This window comes from Candoia aspera, chromosome 2 (genome assembly GCF_035149785.1).
Source record: "Candoia aspera isolate rCanAsp1 chromosome 2, rCanAsp1.hap2, whole genome shotgun sequence".
In the NCBI taxonomy this organism is placed as follows: domain Eukaryota; kingdom Metazoa; phylum Chordata; class Lepidosauria; order Squamata; family Boidae; genus Candoia; species Candoia aspera.
In genome coordinates this window covers 168,852,200-168,873,673 of record NC_086154.1, presented here as the reverse complement: position 1 = coordinate 168,873,673, position 21,474 = coordinate 168,852,200, and the positions used below count along the sequence as shown (strand labels likewise).

At 41.6% G+C, this 21,474-nt stretch overlaps 2 protein-coding genes across 2 annotated transcripts in view; one reads left to right on the top strand and one right to left on the bottom strand.

Moving 5' to 3' along the window:
• Nucleotides 1-8,690, bottom strand: part of IGFBPL1 (insulin like growth factor binding protein like 1) — a 53,418-nt gene extending 44,728 nt beyond the window's left edge. The window contains exon 1 of the mRNA XM_063294818.1: nucleotides 8,216-8,690. Within this exon, the coding sequence (XP_063150888.1) occupies nucleotides 8,216-8,660 (445 nt within the window). The 5' untranslated portion in view covers nucleotides 8,661-8,690. The remainder of the gene's footprint in view (nucleotides 1-8,215) is intronic.
• TOMM5 (translocase of outer mitochondrial membrane 5) overlaps nucleotides 1-21,474 on the top strand; it is an 86,705-nt gene that overhangs the window by 49,628 nt on the left and 15,603 nt on the right. The window lies entirely within an intron of this gene.

Here is a 21,474-nt window from a genome sequence, read left to right as displayed (position 1 = left end):
TTATGTATGTCAGAATAGCACACATGTGTCAGCTCTATATGGTAGACCAGATTAAGAAATCAGTGCCATATCAGTCTAAAACTACTTTTATCGGAACAGCTATTGTATAGTAACAGATTCTTGCAAGTCTGAATGTGCTTGCCCCTCCCTCACTTTATCTTTGTGTGAAGTAGGGAAGGGCTTGTCTGAATATTTTCTCAAATTAGTTTTCTGGCCCAGGCTGAAGCCCCACTTATCTGACCTTAGTAGCGGTCTTCCTCCTCTCCTTCAGGGCCATTCCCTATGCCCTCTACATAGGATCATTCCCCCCTCCCCCTTCCCCATTTGTTTTATTTTTATGACAAACATGTGAGCTAAGTTAGGCTGAAAGAGAATTGTTGGTTGAGGGCCATCTACTGACCTTTAGGGATGAGGGGGGTGTGAACCTAGATTTTCTTGATCCGAGTCCAGCATGCCAAATAAAATCCCAGGCTAGTTAGTTTGGGTGAATGGGAACACTCTTTCTGTAAAACCCATCTAGTTGGGTTTATGGAAATTTGTTTGGAAAAGTTTGTGCCTAGATCTTATAGTGGCATAAGAAAGTGAATTCTGAACTAGGGTGACCTTAGCTCAAATTTGTTTCAGTACGTCATGAAGGTCCATGAACCCCAAAAATTTTCATTTATAGTAATAAAGAGGTTTCTGTACAATGACAGAAGATGTAACTATTATAGGATGCCCTGAAGTATTTTAAAGGTACAAATGAGTTATCACAAAGCACAAATGGAAATTCTTCATGTAACTGGTAGAAATATATCCTCATGGCTGGAGTATATTGTACCCTTATCCCACTATCATCTTAACATTACAAAAACCTGCAAGACCCATTTGGCCAAAGTCAGTTAAAAAGCCTAATGAAATGCTCATGTAAAACAGATAATGGACAATGCAGAGTTTGTCCTACCACTGTCCAGGGCCGCAACTGGGGGGGGGGGGGCAAGCAGGGCATGTGCCCCAGGCACTGCGCTGGGGGGGGCCACCAAAATGGGTGCAGAGTCCATGTTTGCCCCGGGTGACACAGACCCTAGTTGCGGGCCTGCCACTGTCTTCAGAAAAATGTTATCTGTTTCCATCTTCAATGACCTTAACAAATTAGTTTTTTGCTACTTCTACTCATTTGCAATATAACAATAATATAGTCCAACTATGCAGGGCTGTTGAGAAGATAGTGTATAGATTTTATGCTCTTCAGAGTGCTATTTAAATGTTAAATAATGCCATTTCACTAAGATGGCATATATAGTTTAAAGACATCAGCAGGTCTTCAGTATGCACAAGACTTTTGATTCAAGCCATGCTATTAAATTAAGATTTTCTTTCCTAACAGTGAGATGTGTTGATCCTGCTAAATTACTTCCAAAATTGAAATGGATTTTATACAGTATATTAGAGACAAACAACTGGATTTTTTAAAAAAAACCCTCCCACAGGTACACTCATTTGAGATCACTGCCAAATGACTGTGTTCCCACAGTACGTTGAGTTCATATTTTTTTAATAAACTGAGCTCAGTTAGTTGACTCAGTGCTCCACTAGAGTTGCTGGGTAAGCACTAGTGGGAATTCCTGCTTCCTCCTGTGATTTCCTCCAAAACCAAAGGGCCAGGATACTATGATGTCACCTTTCAGTCCTTCCTGATACCCAAGAGCTCAAATAATAAAGAACCAGGCCAGATTGATCAGTTTAGAATTATACAAGGATATTGATTGATTATGTGCCATGAAATTGGTTTCGACGCTTAGCGACCACATAGATTTTCTCCATGACATCTGTCCCTAACCTGGTCTTCCAGGTCTTCCAATAGTACACCCATTACCACTGTAACTTGTGTCCATCCACCCTGCCATACCAGGCTATACTGAATACAAACTATGATTTGCACAAACTCTTCAAACCATAGTTCGCAATGCTTGCTTTTTGGCTGATTGGTCAATCCAGTGTGATAATTAGATCAAGCCATGGTTATATTTCCTTGGCCATATTTAATTTGAAATCAAATTATTAGAGACACTATATAATCTACAGACATAGATTATGTATGGATGATTACAATGAAATCTGGTCATTCTTTATTGGAACTGTTGTGCTAAAGTTTGTACACATATATACATGTATGAGAAGCCGCTACATGGATGGCTTCCAGTGAGCGCCATGGCAAGCTGACATCCTGCCGGCAACAGGACTGGTGAAATCTCTCCAGAGGAAGGAGAGACTGTTGAGATAACCCATGTGACTCCAGACAGTCACACCTTGTGAGTAGATTGCAGGAACTGTTGTTTTCCGGTCAGCTTATGAGTTGAGTGGCTGGGAGTTGAAGGGATACTGTCAAGTGCATACTTGTAATACAATTGAGCCTCATTTCTTAAACACTTTTTGGATTTTTTTAAAATTGTACTGGAAATATTAAGACCCTTCGGATCAGCAAGGTTTTACTATATTCATTGGGTGAATGAATAGATGAACAGAAAACAAGCTCTGGGACTATATTTGAAGGAGTTAAAATTAAGATTGTTAAAAACTCAGGGAAGGAACACAGGGTTTGCTTATTCGATCAAGGTTAAAATAGAAAATTAGTTATATCTGGTTTTCCTTACTGGACTTTTGCTGACAAAGAATGAATGATGTGGCTTTTGGATTTTGTTTTTTAGTTAAGAGATGAGTTATGGGGTGAAGAGAGTATATGTTGTATTAAGAAATGGTGATAAGCTATTAAAATTGTTTTTACTTGTTGGGATGAAGGGGGAAGTTAGTTCTTTTTTCTCTTTTTTCTCTTTTTTCCTTCTTTGTTCTTTTTATACTTTTTCCTTTTTTGTATTTTTCCTTTTGTATTTTTATATTTTCTGTAGTTTGTATTAGTTTTTACTCCCTCTATTTGTAATTCTTAATAAAATTATTATTTTAAAAAAGAGAAGCCCTTTATATATCCTTTTTGTTGTTTTGCTCTCTCTCTTGTCTTCCTTTATTAAGTTTAATTAAACAAATGCTTTTTTTGAAAAAACAACTATGTAAACAAACATATGAGCCCCCATCATAGTATATTGAAGGGATCTTTCTTTTTGGCCACAATACCTGGGACAACTATTGGTTGGTAAACCTTAATTATAGCAGGCCCTGAAGAAAGCATCCATATCCCAGTTGCTCAGTGCAACTCACAACCACAGAAAGCATTTAACTCCATCAGAAATGCAGGGATCCTCTCCCCAGGATATTCTGCTCATTATGACAGCCAGCCACTGTATATAACATCAGGAGACCTATAATGACTGGAACACCATGTATGTCTTCAATTGGAAGGTTCAAGGAAAACACCATCTATTCCCCAAATCAGAACCACAGGGATGGGGCAGACGCTCAGTTCACATGTCATAGAATTCTGGATTTTGTTACCCTGATTTGTTTAACAAGCCATAGCTGCCTGGTTCATAATACTAAACCTATCAGTAAGTTCACATCACAGGGCAAAACAAACAACATTATTGTTTAGCATTATATATGAACGAAGCTACTCTTTATAATCTTTAAAATATCAGCCTCTAAGCTAGTAGTGCGAATTTATATTTACTGTAAAGTCCCTTATAAATGTTTAATGCTCTAAAAATAACATTATTGGAACTATAACAGGTGCTGATTAAGGTGCTGATTCCATAAATTCTCAACAGTAAATTCCATTTAATTTCTTGTACACACATAGGATTAGACTTTGTGAAATGTTTCTAAATCTAAGGGTGGGGAAGCCATGGCCCTCCATATATTGTTAGGCTTTAATTCCCATCAGTCTTAATTACCATGGATAAATGGTTATGGATAAGGGAATATTCAGTCTAGCAATAACTGGGGGAATGCAGATTTTTCGAAGTTGCTTTAACCATCCACAACTCTTCATTTGACCTCATATTCACAGTCAAATGTAGCATTACACTGATTTCTGAAATCAACATTAAAGCAAATTACAGTTCCCTGCCTCCTAAGTAAATATTCCTCATTAATTCCTAATTTTTCCAGAGGATCCTTCCTTCCTTCACAGTTCAGTCCTTGTAGAAGTACACCTTATGTTCCACTTGCTGGTAACTTATGTAATCAGTCCTAATCTGCAGAATCAAAATAGGCACCTAGAACAATTAAAAATATAATACTATATTTCATACCAGTTCTATTGTCCTCCCCCCTTGCTGTATTTATTTATTTATATTTCAAATTCAGTCACCGCTTATCTCACTCAAAGAGCGACTCTGGCCGGTTTACAATAAAACCAAAACTTATATCAAAACCCAGAGATAGTTGACGATGAAAAACCAGAGATAGTTGACAATTGAATATTTTTGCTTTTTGTGTCATGCTGCCTGTCTTATCTTGCATCTTCCTATAAGTTGATTAGAACAAGAATATTCCATGAAGCTGCAAACCATTTTTCTTGAGAAAACCCCACTGAATACAGGGTGATTTATTTCCTGAGTAAGGAATCCATTGCTCCAGAAGTGAAGAGGTGATCAGGACACTCTTATTTTCATTCCAGCATCCATCACTTCCTTACTTCTCTTCTTTAACAGTTTGCCTGCCTAGGATAGCAGGCAGGAGAAACAAAAGATGTATCTTGATAACATATTCTGGAATTCAGAATATTCCTCAAGGCCAAAGACCTTTTGTCCATTAATCACTTATATCAAAGGTTTTCAAACTTTTTCAGGCTGCAGAACTTGGTCATCTGTCTGTCTCTCTCCCTTTCCCTCCCTCCTTCCTTCCCAGAACCCCTGATCAAGAGGCGAAACTCTAGTGACAGAAAATTGGCTGTGTTCAATGGAATCTTGGTCTCTCATGGAACTCTTTCAACTTCGTAAGGACCTCTAGGGTTTCATGGAACACAGTTTGAAAAGCCTAGAAGATACATTCTAGCCTCATCACTGAGACAATATAAAACCTGTTCCTGTTATATTGGAATCATGATGGTTGGATGACCCTAGAAAATACTATGGGTTTTTCCTTAATTGTACCTAACCACAGAATAATTGCTCCAATGCCATCTGTTTCCTGCTGGGTCCCCAAGACATTCCCTTAATTTTATCCCCAACCCACAAGTGATACTGACATATGTTGTCCTAGCTGTATTAGGGTTATAGTACATTTTCCCTATTATTTTGATCCCGTGTAAAGGCAGTCAGAAGGTGTAAAAAATCTGTTAGGCCTCTTTATCCATTACGTTAGAGGGCATTGAGATGGTTTGCAGCAATGCGAAACAGAAGCAGTAGAGGTAGGATAGGGATCAAGATGGGAACAGGAAATTTCCTGCTGGTAGTTTCCTGTCAACTCTTGGATGGATGGAGAGCACTGCAACTCAACAGGGGGAGAATCTCTATAAGTAACTATGGGGGTGATCCCTTGTGGGCTAAGATGCTGTTGGACTCCTCCTTTAGGACTTTGCCCCACTTGCACTTGCCCTCTACTGTGGTACAATCCTGCCTTCACAACATCAATTTTCCCTTTGTTAAGATGTTGCCTTCATCTCATCTCCACCCCTTTTGTGAAACAGCTTCAGTCTTCATTAGATGAACTGGAAAACAAGTATTTCCGCCCCTTAAGCTGGCCCTGTCCTATCACAGTTCCAAGTTTTATAAAATCTGTAATGCTTTGTCTACCCTTATATTGGAGGCACAATCAACTGATATGTTCTGAGTGTGATCAAAGGTGCATTTGGGGACTGTTGGGAAATGGAGGCATGACCCTCCCCTTTGGTCACTAGTCCAGCCATTACTCTCCCAGCATTTGCCCTCTTCATTAGCACTTTGCTTTTTCACCTCAGTTCCTTTCATATCTGTAACCTCCCCATCTCTTTTGATCCCAACTTCTCACCATGCTTCCAGGTAGAGGAATGGAAAACAGGCCTCTGCTACTTCATTTGGGGAAGAAGATGTGTAGTGTTTGTGCTAGTCCATTTTAACTGTGTTCTGAGATGTATTTTTACTTTAACCTATAGCAACCCCACCTTTTTTCATTGCAGTGTCCAGAAAACGGTGAGGGATGTTCGCCAGTTTCCCTGTTTATTTACCAGCTGCAATCACTTTAACTCCTAGCCTTCCATGGAAGCAAAAGAGGAGCAGTCCAGGTCTAGTCAATTCTCCCACTCTACAGGCCTTAGTTGCATTTCTATTCTACTGTCTTCTAATATGCTCCTTTATGTCCATAATTTTAACTTGTAAGATGCCCAGGCAGGATGATGGAAGAAGGGCAGACAACCAAGAAACCTAGGGATCATCCCGCCTTTTTCTGGTTGCAGTGCTTGCTGCTGGAAGTCTTCCCTGTTGGCTGGTGCTGAAGTGGGACAGCAGCCAAGGCAGAAGGGAAAACCTGGCAATAAGGAGTGGCACCCTCATAAATCAGGACCACACCACATAGCAATGACTCTGAACAGAGGCAGTAGATGGAGAATAAGGATTTGCAAAGCAGCAAATTTTCTATCAGTGTATTTTCTGTCAACTCAAGGGTGGAGAGCACTTAACACTCAATAAAGGGGGAAGGACCTACGACAGCAGGCAGGGATGTGATTTTCCATAATTACAGAGTTGTGTCAAGTAGCACACTAGCTGCCTCAGCTCTGCCCAAACCAGGCTATCATGTTTTATTTGAATATTCTATTCTGCCCGCTTTTCTTCTTTTATAGGACTCTAGGTCCTAGTAAGATTTATTATTGAACAGTTAAAATATAACCCCACCCCACCCCCATATCCAGGTAGCATTCAAAGCTTCATGCTACAGATGCCTCATGACAGCTAAACATCACTGCTCTTTTTCCTTCTTTTACTCAGCCAAGACAATAGAGCTTTGGGGTACAGACTGCATCACTGTGTTTTCAGGCATTCTTCACCAGCTCCCTAGAAGACCCAGGGATCTCATATGAATGCTAGGCTGGGTTAATTTGTGCCTGTGGGAATGGGTATACTATGTGGCTCAACCTGTTGTGGAAGCCTAACCCATTTTGTCTGAACCCAGAACATGATTTAATTTAGTAACCAAATTAGGAGTATTGCATGAAACAAGTCAGTCCAAGATTATAAGTGTGCCTGCATACAGGTTGGTTGGAATGCCCAAAGCCATCTGAAGTTCATGTTCTCTTACCATTTCATAGTCCAAATTCTAGACTCCCCAACTTGAGTTCAGTGATATCTCCTTCCCTGAGTAGACTGGATGCTACTCCATTGAACAGATTATGTATTATACCGGGGAAAGGTCCAAGGAACAAAAGGCAATGTATGAACTGGTATACATGCCAGGATGTATGGATAAGATGGAAGCAAGAATAGTTGTCAGGATAGAAAGTTATCGAGAAGTACAATGGTCTAGATTTAGAATCCCACCCACCCTTGATTTTCTTTTGCCTATTAATTCTCATTTATTGTTTGCCTTTTGCATAATGTTGCTTTGCATGAAATGAAACAGCATGATTCCTATGTCCTCATCTATATATGTGCAAGAGCTACGTTACAATTGCAGACTACTCTAAACTGCCAAGAGGCTTAACAGATAGTAAGTAAGATACCTAAGTCTGTGGTTACTGCAGAAATATCTGCACATGTTCAAGTACATGTTTGCCTTGATCGCTTCTTCTTTCTCTATCTGGGCTCACATTAAAGGAAGAAAGTGTGTGGGGTGTGTGTGTGTGTGTGTGTGTGTGTGTGTGTGTGCAGGGTTATATAAAGAATAACTCTTTATATAAAAAAAGGAAAGGTGTGAAAACCTGGCTCTGCCATCTTGAGTGGGGTGTGAGGAGGGGTAATCAATCCTGCGGGTGGTTAGCACCCTGAAGATGCTCCCATAAATTAAGAACTTTTTTAAACAGCTATACCTTGGATTATACATTTTTATTTAAGAACATTGTTTTACTGTATTTTAATGACTATTTATTCTGGTTTTATTGTAAATCACCCAGAGTCACTCTTTGAGTGAGATGGGCAGTGACTAAATTTGAAGTATGTATGTATAAATAAATAAATAAACGAACAAACAAATAAACAAACTCATTGATCTATTTAGGCTGACATGTATTTCTCTCTCCGAGTAAAACACCAGAAGTAATAATGTTTCGAAAGTTGGGGCAGTCGGGAGCTACAGACAGACAGACAAGGTGTCATATGCGACCACTCCCCGCAACAGGACTCTCGGCATCCCCCCGCGCCGCGCGGCTCACCAAGTTTGCACTCGCCGTCGTGGGCCTTCCGGACGCGCTCGCGGCCGTCGAGGAGCGCGCGCCAGCTGTGCAGGTGGAGAGCGCACACGCTACTGTAGGAGCGGCCGTCGGAGCCGCAGACGGCGCCGTCCTCCTTGCAGACGCAATGCCCGGTACCCTCTTCGGCGTCGGCCTCGGGCGGTTCTGCCAGGCGCTGGCTCACGCACACCAGCCCCGGGCCACAGCGAGCACCTTGCGTCCCGCCGCAGCGCTCCCCCTCCGCGCTGAGGCAGCGCTCGCAGCAGCCGCACTCGTCCCGCGCGGTCAGCTCCGGCGCGACACACTGCACAGGCGCGCAGAGCTCCGGCTCGCACGGAGCGCACGCTGAACCGGTCGCGCCCCTCGACGCCAGAGCCCAACAGAGGGCCACCAGCGACAGCCACCGAGCCCAGCCTCCGGCGGTCATGCTGCGAGATCCGAGGGGAGCGGGGCAGGCGGCCGCAGCGGCTCGCGCTGAAGCAGCCATCTGAGGGGACGGTAACTCAGCGGCGGAGAGCGACGATAAAGCCGCCCCCTAGACGACCACGCCTCCTCCCCTCCAGGCGCCTGGGCGAACCCGCGTGGAGGAGCTGGTCTCGAGTCGCGCCGCCCTTGGCGGTGTTTTTGCCACGCGAGGCGCAGCAGTGGTCCGGGGCTCTTGCGGAGGATAGTTAGACGGAGAACTGAGAGGGGGTGAAGCGGCGCAGCTCGCTGGGTGCTGTGGTGCGATACAACTCGCGGATCTGAGACCCCTGAATCCTCCTCCCTTTTAAACAGGTGCATTAACTCAGCGGAAGCACACAGCTAACTTGCGAAGACGCGCCATTTGGGGTTTTGAAAAAAAAAAGAAATACGTTGAGCAACAGGAACTGTGTATTGGGCCAGGTCCCCAGCTCTGCTTGCCTCGATTAGAAAAAAGAAAGCAAGAAGCCACTCCAGGTGGCTCCAGAATACGCGTTTGTTGCAGCCACCAGATGCATTCTGCTCATTTGTATAGGTGCATTTGCATGTTCACGTTGAGTGCGAGAGAAAAGAGATTGAGAGACGGTGAAATTGACAAATTTTCCACCTATAATTGCAAAATTGACAAACTCAGAGGTGAAGTTTAGAGTTGGCTGGGTCACTGCTCCAGTTAACAAAATACAGTATTAAACAACAGATCTGGTTGGTTGGTTGGTTTGCTCGTTTGTGAAGTGAGTCTCATGGGAAGAAAAAAATGGCCCCTTATTACCAGGGCTGCTGGATAGGGAGAAAGTTAAGCAAACTGAGAATTGCATACAAGAGAGGATGTGAATATTATGCTGCTGATCACTCCCCTAACTAAAGAGAACAAAAGCAATGGTCAGTTCAGTTCTGAAATAATTTAGCTGCAGTAATTAGAATAATAATTAGAGAGTCAGTTTGGTGTAGTGTTTAAGGCAGCAGGCTGGAAACCAGGAGACTGAATTCTAGTCCCACCTTGGGCACAAAGCCAGCTGGGTGACCTTGGGCCAGTCCCTCTTACTCAGCCCTAGGAAGGAGACAAGGGCAAACCAATTCCAAAAAACCTTGCCAAGAAAACTGCAGGGACTAGACCAGGCAGTCGCCAGGAGCCAATACTGACTCGAAGGCACACCCACACAAACAAAAATTAGGAAGTTCAAAGCCATACAGTAGTGCAGGAATGGAAGGAATTGGGATCAATGTTGTCTAGTGAAAGATAGCTGCTTGACTTGCAGAAGAAAGCAGGTGTGGAAGCATCTGAGTAATTAGCATCAAGTAATTAGCTTTATTACTGAATATAACCTGATCTTGGTTTATTCAGGTCAGTTTGGAGCCTCTAGTCTTTAGGATTAAAATACCGTCTTTTTTGTTTTAACTGTGTGCCAAGTTCTCACATAGCTATCTGCCAGTTATTGCCGTAGTCCTGAAAGGTGAGACCTTCACCCTTCTGTGCTGCTCAGCTCATTCATGTCCTCAGTATCTGTGCTTAATCCCTGCTCTGCGCAGTGGATTGCTTACAAACAAAGCTTCCAGAGTTGCATTGTGATGAGCATAATGGCTAGCAGATTCCCACACTGGTTGTTGCTGGGCTGGGCTTAACGTTTTCAGCTTAGTGCTTTTAATATGGAGGGGACTGTTGCGTTCAGTCATTACTGTCTGCCAGATTTTTCTTTAGTCAAGCTGTGAACAATTGATCAAGGGCTTTGAGGACTGTTCAAACCATGAAGCCTAAAATCAACCTAAAGCTGCAGTATTGACTTCAGGGACAGAAGGATCCTCCATTTCTCAGTTTTGAAGCCAATGGTTATATTTATTTATTTGTTTATTTATTTATTTCCTATCCTGCCTATTATTTTTATGAATAAGGTGGTGAACATACCTAATACTCCTTCCTCCTCCTATTTTCCCCACAACAACAACCCTGTGGGGACAGGAAATGTAAAACCATTAAGTTCAGAATCTAAAATGATCAAACTGTATTGCCTAGTGGCAAGATCAGAAAGTAGAGCCAAATCAGATGTGGGTTTTTATGAGAAAAATAAGCCAGCGATTATTACTAGAAGTGCTCTAAAGAGTTAAGGAAGAGCCTTAATGGGATAACCTAAAAAGAGATCTGTATATTGCATAAAATGCAAATATTTATTTACTGATCTATTCTGAGAACGTCAAGGGCCTAGAAGGACTTTTAATCTGGACCTGGGCAAGGCCCTGGGGATAAAAAAAAAAGTGAAATTTATATCCCTTTGGTATTTCCAAAAATTATAGCTGCAAGGGGAAAATCTTAAAATGAGTTAAAATTTTCGGTAAACTGAGTTCTGGTTATCAGTCTTTATCTGGTAATATGTCAATGGCTCAATAGAATCAACTCATGTAATTTAGGTCTTTGTTACGCCTGATGGCCTCTAGGGGGCCTTGATTCCGATACCCAAACACAGAGCAGTGTTTTTCAATCTTGGCAACTTTAAGATGGGTGGACTTCAACTCCCAGAATTCCCCAGCCATCATGGCTGGCTGGGGAATTCTGGGAGTTGAAGTCCACCCATCTTAAAGTTGCCAAGGTTGAGAAACACTGCAATAGAGGAATCTCCAAAAATAGAAGGAAAGAGAATGTGGAAATCAGGATTTTTTTTGTAGAACTCAAACCTTGCCTTGCCTTCTATCCTGCCTTGAAGTCTGCTTCTCTCAGACTTTCATGGATTTTAGTAAGTCATCCACCAGGAAGAAGTTAACTGTTGGATGAAGCAAACGAATGGGCAGCTCTGCAGGGTAATAAGGGGGGAAAGAAAGGTTTCTCCAAGCCTCCCCTTGCTTTCTGATCTATTTTTATCCCAGACAGGAAAGGAAGGAAGAACTGCCTGCAGATCAGCTCTATGGGCCAAGCTGGCATGGAATCATGGAAGGGATAATTCTAAGCTGCCCCTTAGGTGAAATATTGTAATACACTGTAGGAAAGCTAGAGGAAAGGAGGTTGAAGCATAATCCCAAACATCCTTGGCAGACTGAGTTTTTGATTAGAGAACTGGAGTGGCACCAGCAAAGGATTTGTTAAGCCAAGACTGAAGCCAGGGGAAGCCTGGAGAATTGTGGGCAATACCTGGCATTTTTTTGAGTGTATTGCCTTTTTTTTCACCAGATCCCCTTCTCCATATATGATAAAGCAGTTTTTTCATTTTGAATAAATACAAGAATAACTGATTAGCAACTATTAATGAGGATTGGGGTTGCCTATCTTTTTTTTTTTACATTTTTTTAATCCCGCCTTTATTATTTTTATAGATTACGCCTTTATTATTTTTATAAATTATCCGCCTTTATTATTTTTATAAATTATCTGCCTTTATTATTTTTATAAATTAGGTATGCAGTGAACATGCCTAATACTCCATCCTCCTCCTGTTTTCCCCACAACAGCAACCCTGTGAGGTGAGTTGGGCTGAGAGAGAGGGACTGGCCCAAGGTCTCCCAGCTGGCTTTCATGCCCAAGGCGGGACTAGAACTCACAGTCTCCTGGTTTCTAACATGGTGCCTTCACCACCAGGCCAAACTGGCTTTTTACTGGCCTTGTTCCTATCCCCTTAATGGCAATTTGGCACATGAAGACACTAAGCAAATTCAGTCTTCTTAACTCCTTTATTTTATTGCTTAGTGAAGCTTCACCTCTAAATACCTTGGGGTCAGCTTGCTGTTAAAAAGAGAGGGGCAGAGCTAATTGTAACATTTTTTAAACATTTAGAACTTACTTGACTGGTGAAAGAAAAAGGACACTGAAGAAGATGTAAGCAGGATGTAAACAATTACCTTAGTGTGGTTAGAAGAGATCTGCAATCTGGTGCTTCCCGGATGATGCTTTTCATCATCTCAAAACTTAATGATCAATTAAAAATGACAGCGCCCTATATTGGAGGCATTTAATCCTGAATTCTAGTAAGCTGAAGACAAAAAACGTTAGTAGAGAATAATGGAGGCATGCCACCAGTGCTCTTTTGAAACTGCAGTGTTTAAATAGAGTGCCATTTACCCTGGATAATGCACTGATACCCAACTTCACTACAAAGTGGCAAAAAGCATGCATAGCCCACTCAGTCAGTAACAATGATGGATCTTCCCTGCAATTAACACAGAAATAGCACTTCCGATTTTTGCTTTCTCGCTCACCACCAATCACCTAACCATGCCCTAATGTTCCTTAGAATCTATATTGTTAGGGTGACCATTCCAGGTCAAGTCAACTTGTAGGTTTATTACTGACACTACAGTTCTAAGTGCATTATCTGGGGGTGAGCTTCAGTAAATATAATGGGGTCTCATTTGAGCAAAGCTTTTACTTAATTTTTCTGAACATTTTTTACTGCTGGAAGAAGTGGGGCACAACACAGCTCTACAAAACAAATATAATACAAAATACTTCAGAAATGAATTAGCAGAGTCCTTCTCTAGAAAGCCCCTTTAAAGGAGGGAGGGAGACTGGGTTGTTCACTGTCAGGAAGTTGCTTTGGGCAGGTGAAGCAATTCAGGACAAGTCAAACAGACAAAAGTGATACGGAACATTAGGGTATAGGAGGTGGTATACCATTTTTGATACTGGCTACCTTCACTAGATTTCTCTACTTACAATTTATTCTTGGGATGCTTACTTATGTCTCAAGTGAGAGTCTAAAGAAATACCCTTGAAGAAGGTTTCAGGAAGTTGTTTCCATATTATTGCCAAGAAAACTGTATGAATGTGTAGTTTTGTTCATCTCAAAAGAGATCTTACCTTGTATTTATTTTATGAAAGAGGACATTAGAAAGGAACACCAGTTTTGACTGTAGGGGCATCTGTGATGAACAGATATCCCATAGGCTGGAAGTCGTTGGCTGGGTCACACAAAGAAAGCAGCATTTAATGGATGGGAGGCCCTGCTATTCGGTGCTTTCAATTGAGGTAGTTGTTACGGTGCATTTGGAACTCTGTTTATCTCTGACTGCATTAATTACATCGGATGCCAGGGCCTGAGGTATTGTGCAGTTCTGAAAAGTATGTTGCCCTCACTTGACCCTATGGCGAATAAGAACAAGAGGTCACTGCAGAACAAATGACCAGCACCTTATGTTCCCTTGGCTAAGAATTGACTGCCATCTAGTGGGAAATATTTATATGACATGTGTAGCTTTTTCTCATGTTTCTGGTTTTATGGACTTGAATTATATTCAGTGGTTTTACAAAGAAAATGTTTTATGGCTGAGGCTCTTTAATATATTTGTTTATTCTTTTCTTCCATGGGTCAAATGATAGATCGATAGACAGATAGATAGATGAGTGAGTGAGTGAGTGAGGTGTTGACTCTTAGGGACCACACTGATTTTCTCCAGGACAAGCTGTCCCCAATCTGGCCTTTCAGAGCTTCCAATGATGTACCCATTGCTGCTGTAAAGTTTATCTACCTTGCTGCTGATCATTCTCTTCTTGTTCCTTTCACTGGTCCCAGCATTATAGATGTCTCAAAAGAGCTTCACATAATGATAAATTGAGCCTGGTGATTTGTGCCTGGAGTGAGAACTCTGGATTTGTGCATTTGATCCGTTTGCTTGTTTTCCTTGCTATCCATTGTATTCTCAGGAGTCTTCTCCAACACTAAAGTTCAAAAGTCTCAATATGCTCGCTATTCTGCTTCTTCAAAGTCCAACTTTTACTTCCATAGTAATACCATTGCCTGCACTATTCTCAACTTTATAGTTATAGAAATATCCTGGCATTTGAATTGATTTTCCAAGGCCTTCATTGCTATTCTACCAAGTCCTAGTCAGTGGCGTATTTCTTGACTGCTGGTTCCTTTACTGTTGATAATAGATCCTACAAGGCAGAAGTTACCCACTACTTCAGTATTTTCATTGTCAGTTCTAAGGCTAGTTGCTGTACTTGTTCTTATTTATTTATTTATTTATTTATTTATTTATTTCGTATGCCATAGCAAAATACAGCATTATTGCATAAAAGTTCATAGAACAATATATAAAATGCGTATCAATATAAAACATTGGGACAGTAGATTATTTTAAAAACATGCAATACGAATAATGAGTAAAATTATAAATAAAATTAAGTTATGTATGAGCAGTTACTAGAGTGGCTAAGCCTATGGCCCGATATCTAGATTGTTTAGCCATTGGACAGCAGTGCCCTCAAGATGATATAGTTCTTGCAGAGAGCCAGGGAACCTTCTGAGGGGACACTCCATCGTGATGTGATGTAAAGTTTGCGGGACATCCCCACAGTCACAGTTAGAATTATCGACCAGCCCCCATTTTTGTTTCCAATATTGGCACCTGCCATGATTAGTATGAATCCGGTTAAGCGCTGTCCAGTTTTTCCTTGGGAGATCAAAGCTATAGGGACGTTGTGCTGGATCTTATAAGTTCTTATAAGTTTGGTCTTCTTTATATTTATTCTTAGTGTGACAGACCCTCTTCTCAAAAAGACATCACTGGACCTAATGATTCTAGACAATTATCATCCAGTCTCCAATTTTCCTTTTTTTGGGAAGGTGGCAGAGGGTGGTTGAGCTTCAGCTCCAGAGCACCTTGGAGGAATTATTTGGGCCTATTTCAGTCATGTTTCAGGCCAGGGCTTAGTGCAGAGATGGCATTGGTTGCATTTGTTGAGGAGCCATATGGGGGTGATGTGTCCATCCATGTGCTCCTTGATCTGTCTTCGGCTTTCAATACTGTTGACCATAGTACCCTTTTGGACCAGCTTTGAGGGTTGGTGATGGGAGTCACCATTTTCTCTGTGGCTGGTTTCAATTAGTGTTGATATGTGGGGAGAAATCATGTCCATGACCCTTACTTGTGGGGTGCTGCAGGGTTCAATGCTCTCTCCCCTTCTGTTTAGCATCTACATGAAACTTCTGGGTAAGGTCATCCACCAGTTTTGGGTCTGGTATCCATTGATATAAGGATATTATCCAGCTGTACATCTTGATCCCCGGCCTGTTGAGTGATACAGCCAAAGTCCTAACCCAGTTCCTGGAGGCTGTACAAGTCTGGATGGGGAGAAATACTCACACTCAAGCCTGACAAGACCAAGTGGCTAAGTCTACTTGATGCTCCCCTACCCTGGGTCTGGAGGTACTTCATTGTTGGATCACAGGTTGCAGTTCCCCATTTAAGACTTATGGGCAATCTGGGGGTCCTGCTGGACTCTCAGCTCCTGTGGCCAAGAGGGCTTTTGTACAGGTACATCTAGTGTGCCACTTGAGCCCCTTGCTGGACTTGGAGGCACTTTGGACAGTCACTCATGCCTAGTCACCTCACAATTGGATTTCTGTAATGTGCTGTACATGGGGCTGCACTTGAAGACTATCTGGAAAGTACAGCTGGTCCAGAACATGGAGGTGTGGGCAGTGATGGGAGCACTGCATTATGCATGTGTGATCCTGCTGCTTTGCAAGATGCACTGGTTGCAAGTTGGCTTCCCGTTGTAATTGAAGGTGCTGGTTATCACCATTAAAGCCATTCATGACATGGTGCCTTTTATCTCCAATTGTCACTGCCCATCCAATTTGGGTCCCATCAACTAAAGAATGTCATCTTGTGGAACCCAGGAGGCATGCCCACCCTGTTGCAATTCCTGCCCTCTGGAATGATCTTCCCCCAAAGTATTGTATGACTCCCACCCTTATGTCATTCAGGAAATTATTGAAGATTTGGTTCATCTCCCAGGCCCTGGGGATAGGGTGATTGTGGAACACCTTTTTGTTTTGCTTTGTTTTATTTTGGTCTGATCTGTTTATTCAAATTTCTGTCACCGCCCATCTTTTGGGCGGTTTTCTTTTTGTTTTGGTATTTTGCTCTTCTGATCAGTTGTATTTTTTATATGTTGGTTTGTTTTAGTTGTAAGCAGCCCAGAGTCATTTAGGAGTCAAGTAGCCTATTAAATAAATAAATAATCAAACCCACACATTCCTGTGAAATGCCAAGCTTGACGCAATTTCCCTTTAAGTGAACCACTGTCCTCAGTCAGTGAACCATCCTCCTTAATCAGTTCATCAACCTTTTTCATGCGAAACACATCAGCTGCTGTCATAGGTCATCCACTTCATTCTTGATTCCACAAATCAGCTCTTCCTGGTTCACCATCTTTACATTTTTTCGCCTAGTGGCACACAGTATTCATGTCAACACAATCATCACCATAATCAGTCTACAATGAGCAGTGAATTTTCATTGGAGGAACTCCTTTGGCAGTTAAAAATTCAATCACAGTGCATTGCTTAAAGCATACTGATGCAACTAAAGGCTTTCATTTCATGAAAACGGCAACACAAACTTTTCTCACAGCAACTTCCTACCAACTTAAGTGAAAGAGTGAAAGAACACATCAAAACTTGTAGTGCATCAGTACAGCCACTTGTTGGCAACTTAAAACACTGAAGGCATTCTTTTCATACAACCCTCATACATGTGTTTGTATGTTTGTGTATATATGAGAGCCAGAGTAGCATTGTAATAGTTGAGATGCTAGAAATGGAGCAGGGAAGCCCAGGTTCATGGATGCCAGTCACTCTCTCAGCTCTATAATGGGAAGTTGAAAAACATCTGTCTGTCCACCTGTACTATACCGGGTGGTAGATTATAGTCCATAACCTTCAGTGAAGAGGTCTTCATCCTGTAATGGATTTATTCAAGTTGATAACAATATATATGTGTGTGTGAAATAAAAATGCCGCTATTAGAAATAAAATAAAATACATTTACAAAATAAACTTGATCTTGATGGCTCAAAAGCATGCAAAGAGTTCAGCATACAAGATTGCTGAAGACCTCAATGTTCATCTCCTCCACTGGTGAGCCGAGGATACCTTGGACAATGAAAAGTGCAGGACTCCAGAATTCTCTGGCCTTCCCAACAGGATGAGAGAAGATGCTCTGAGCAGGCATGGGAATACTGTGGGCACCTCCTTAACTTAAACACATCCTTCCTTTGGATTGCATGACTACTGTGTGAACCCAGGAAAAGGTGCTGCTGCCTTAAGGAGGTATTCTCGGGTGCTACATCATGTATGCACCTTTCTGGCTTTGGACCCAGAGCACTGTACTTCCTAATGCTGCGTGAATGTGGACTTAATGTGAAAATGAGTGACCCGTATGAAAGAAGTGCACTGAGGTGGTTCAGTCATCTAGAGAGAACAAATGAGGGCTGAATTGCAAAGCAAGTATAGTAAGGTTGAGAGGAAGAGGAGGACTGAAGAGCGGTGGTTGGATGGAAGTGAAGTCCTCAGAGAGAGGTGAACAGTTTGGCAAAGTATGTTGTGGTGGAAACACAGATGATTTGAACAGGTTGAAAAATAAGGGCAGATAATAGCCTTTGTTTTCTTTTTTGTTATCTCATGCATAATGCTCCTTACCTTGAAAAGGAACAGCATGATGATTTCGTATGGATGGGTGGACTTTGTTCTCTCTACCAAATACCCAGTGGCTGATCTGCCTTCTCCATTCACTTGTCACAACGTGTAACTGCACTTCAAGCCTGCTTCTTATGTCTGTACCTCCATTTCCCTCTTCAGTTTTCCTTCCTGATCTTCCTTGCCCAACTTTTCCTCTGTCCCACTCTCAAGACTTCACTTCTTCCACAAATCCCTAGCGCTTTGGCCCCACTCCAGAATGCTATTGTGAGCCACTTTATTTTGAATTTACTTATGGAGATGGTAATGATTGATGAATAAAGTAATTAACTGGAAGGGAACTGTTTAAAGGTTGCTGTAGGATGTGGGTGAGAATTGCAAAATTAATTGCGAGCAGCACCTTGATTTGCCCTTGGCTTGCTTTTTGATTAGTGTTCCATTAAATTTTCAAAATGACATTTTGATGCAGAAGTTGCTATTTTTATGTGCATGTGTGCATAAAAGTGCTTGCTATCAGGCACTCTTTTTCCAGTGCACTTTTTCACACCTGCTCATTAATTGCAAATTAGTTATAATTTAAAATGGAGACAAGTATTTTGAGATGATCCAGGGATATGGTGCAAATTAATTGAAAGATTTATTTTATTTGGTGCAAACCAAATGAGAAATTAATTTGTTAGTCTAGCTATCTATGAAGTTAAATAAACCATAGTAATTATTTCTAATGTGCACTTCTTGATATAAAAGCATACAAAAACTTAATGCGTATGTGTATCCTATTACCTATTACACCTCGCTGTTTTGTAGTAATTTAAAATTTAAATTATGCATAAAGTGTGATGTATGAAATTTTCAGTCTTTTGGGAGTGAATGGGTGGGAAAGTTGGGCTATTTAGTATTCATATATAATGGACCCCTTCCCACTCTCACTTATCTATCTCTCTTTCTCTATCTCTATCTATGCCTTCATGTCATTGTTGACTCCTGGACCAGTCCCTGCAGTTTTCTTGGCAAGGTTTTTCAGAAGTGGTTTGCCATTGCCTGCTTCCCAGGGCTGAGAGAGAGCGACTGGCCCACGGTCACCCAGCTGGCTTTGTGCCTGAGACAGGACTAGAACTCACGGTCTCCCAGTTTCTAGCCAGATGCCTTAACAACTACACCAAACTGGCTCTCACCTAACTATGGCATAAACATACCTTAACAACATCCTTTTAATGCTATGACTGATGACTTTTCTTTCATCTCAAACCTAGCCGATTACCTGTAGTGAGACTGGCTCAAGTCATGGTTAGCTATATTGGTGTTAAAGTAGCATTTTTCTTCTCTCTCCAACATCAACCATGGGCAGCCTCAAGGTCTGTAAAGTCATTTAGGGTTTTGCCACCATTATCTTGGGGTGGGGGTGGGGAGCCAGGGGACTGCAGTGACTTGAAATTGATGCAGGATGGTAGAGGTCTACTGGTTCAAGATCCAAAGCAGATAAGGGTGCCTTGGATCTGGTGTGAGGGCTGTGCCTTTTCCTGTATTCACACTGTGGCTGTATGGGTTGAATTAAGAGACCTTACAGAGTGGTGACAGGGTACAACTGCATGTCCACACTCTGTTGCTGCCTCCTTACCGCCTCCTGAACTCAAACACATATTTTGGCTGCTGTTTGAATCTGGAAAAAAAGTGTGGCCATTTATGGAGCTGCTGAAGGTACAGCAAGAGGGCTTATGCTAGATCTGAAGCACGTTTGTATTGAACACATTGCATAACAACCATATTGATGCAGTTACAAGAATTGACCCACATTTACCAGATAAAACTCTGGTCACATGATCTGAGGATATAGGTCAATGCAATGAGCAAAGAAGTGCTGGACGTTTAATATAAAAGGAATCTTGGAAATACGCCTAAAAGCATCTCAACTGCTGTATATATAAGGCATCCTCATTTTACAATGCACACTGAAGATGAACTTTGGAGATCTACAGGTGCATGTATGTGTTACAGATAACATGAAGGTGCTCAATAAGCTTAAAGAAAAGAATTACCAATATTAACAGTACAGCTATCACAGAGCAGTGTATTTGTGAATTTAAAAATAAGAGTTTTGGCAGTTTGTAATGTGGTTTGAAATATGAACTAAGCATTAACATTTCCCCAATTTGCACTTAAAATCAAAGAATTATCTCCTTCTCCAGCAGATCAACCATCCCACATGATCCTACTTCCAACCCATGCGGCTTTCTTTTCTACTCCCATCCATCAATCTACCAATTCTTTTCTTCTCCTCTCCCAGCCCACTTATTGTCCTTATATGCTCTAGTTATACACTTATATACTGTAGTTAAATAGCTCGTGATTTCACCAAAGCATTGTTGTAATGTCAGTAGCAATGTATTTCCCAGATGATAAACGTATAGCAAGATGTGTGGCACCAGAGAGGGATGGGGAAGATGGATTTTCCTTTCTTCTGTCTGCCGTATCCTGCCATAGATAGAGTCCTGCTGCCATCACTGCAGTTGAGCAGGTGAGGACACACCCTGGATGAATGAATCTCAGAGAGACACTGTACATAGAAAAGTCTTTAGAGAGAGGCTCAACCACAGACCAAGTCTGAGCTGGGAAGTCCATCAGCAGTGACATTCGATTGAAGATACAGGCAGCCAAGCAAGCAAGGAATCTGGCAAGGGGAGGATGCAAGATGTTAAAGGAGAAAAGCCATTCAGAGTTGCTAACTGTTAAAATAAAGGGAAGATCTTGAAGTTGGTAGAATGAAGGGCCAGTACTAAGAACACCAAGGAGAAGTTTTTGGGGAGTCCAGGAAGTTTGTAGCTAGAGAAAATAACGTAGTTTTCCAGATGATGAATGTTGAGATGTATGTAGGACTGGAACTGTCATTGATGGGTAAATAAGGTAAGGGTACTGAATAATTTATAAGTGCAATTTATTTATTGTATCAGAACAGACAATCTGTAATCCTAAAGCAACCTACAGTCTTAAGATCCAATGTCAAGTGGCCTTTGGCTTCATTTCAAAAACTTTTTGAGAGGAAACAAGAGTGAGTTGCCTCCTCTTTGGGAAACTGCTGTCTAAGGAAAAAACGGGAGAAAAATAATTACAGCCTACTCACTTTCAGTTTAGACTCTGCCCACTATAGATTTTAGCCCTCTTCACAACTGGAATAAGTCCCCCACAGATTATGCTCACCTGAATTATGAGATTAACATTAAACCTTATTTAATTAAACAAAGAAAAACAAATGCTGGACCACTGCAGATTGTCAAAAGAATATAACATACACTGATTGCAGAAGAGCCTTCAGATATGCAGATATGGGAGAATCCTTTAGCTAGGGATCTCTGGTAGAAGATGAGCATGTTTACAGAT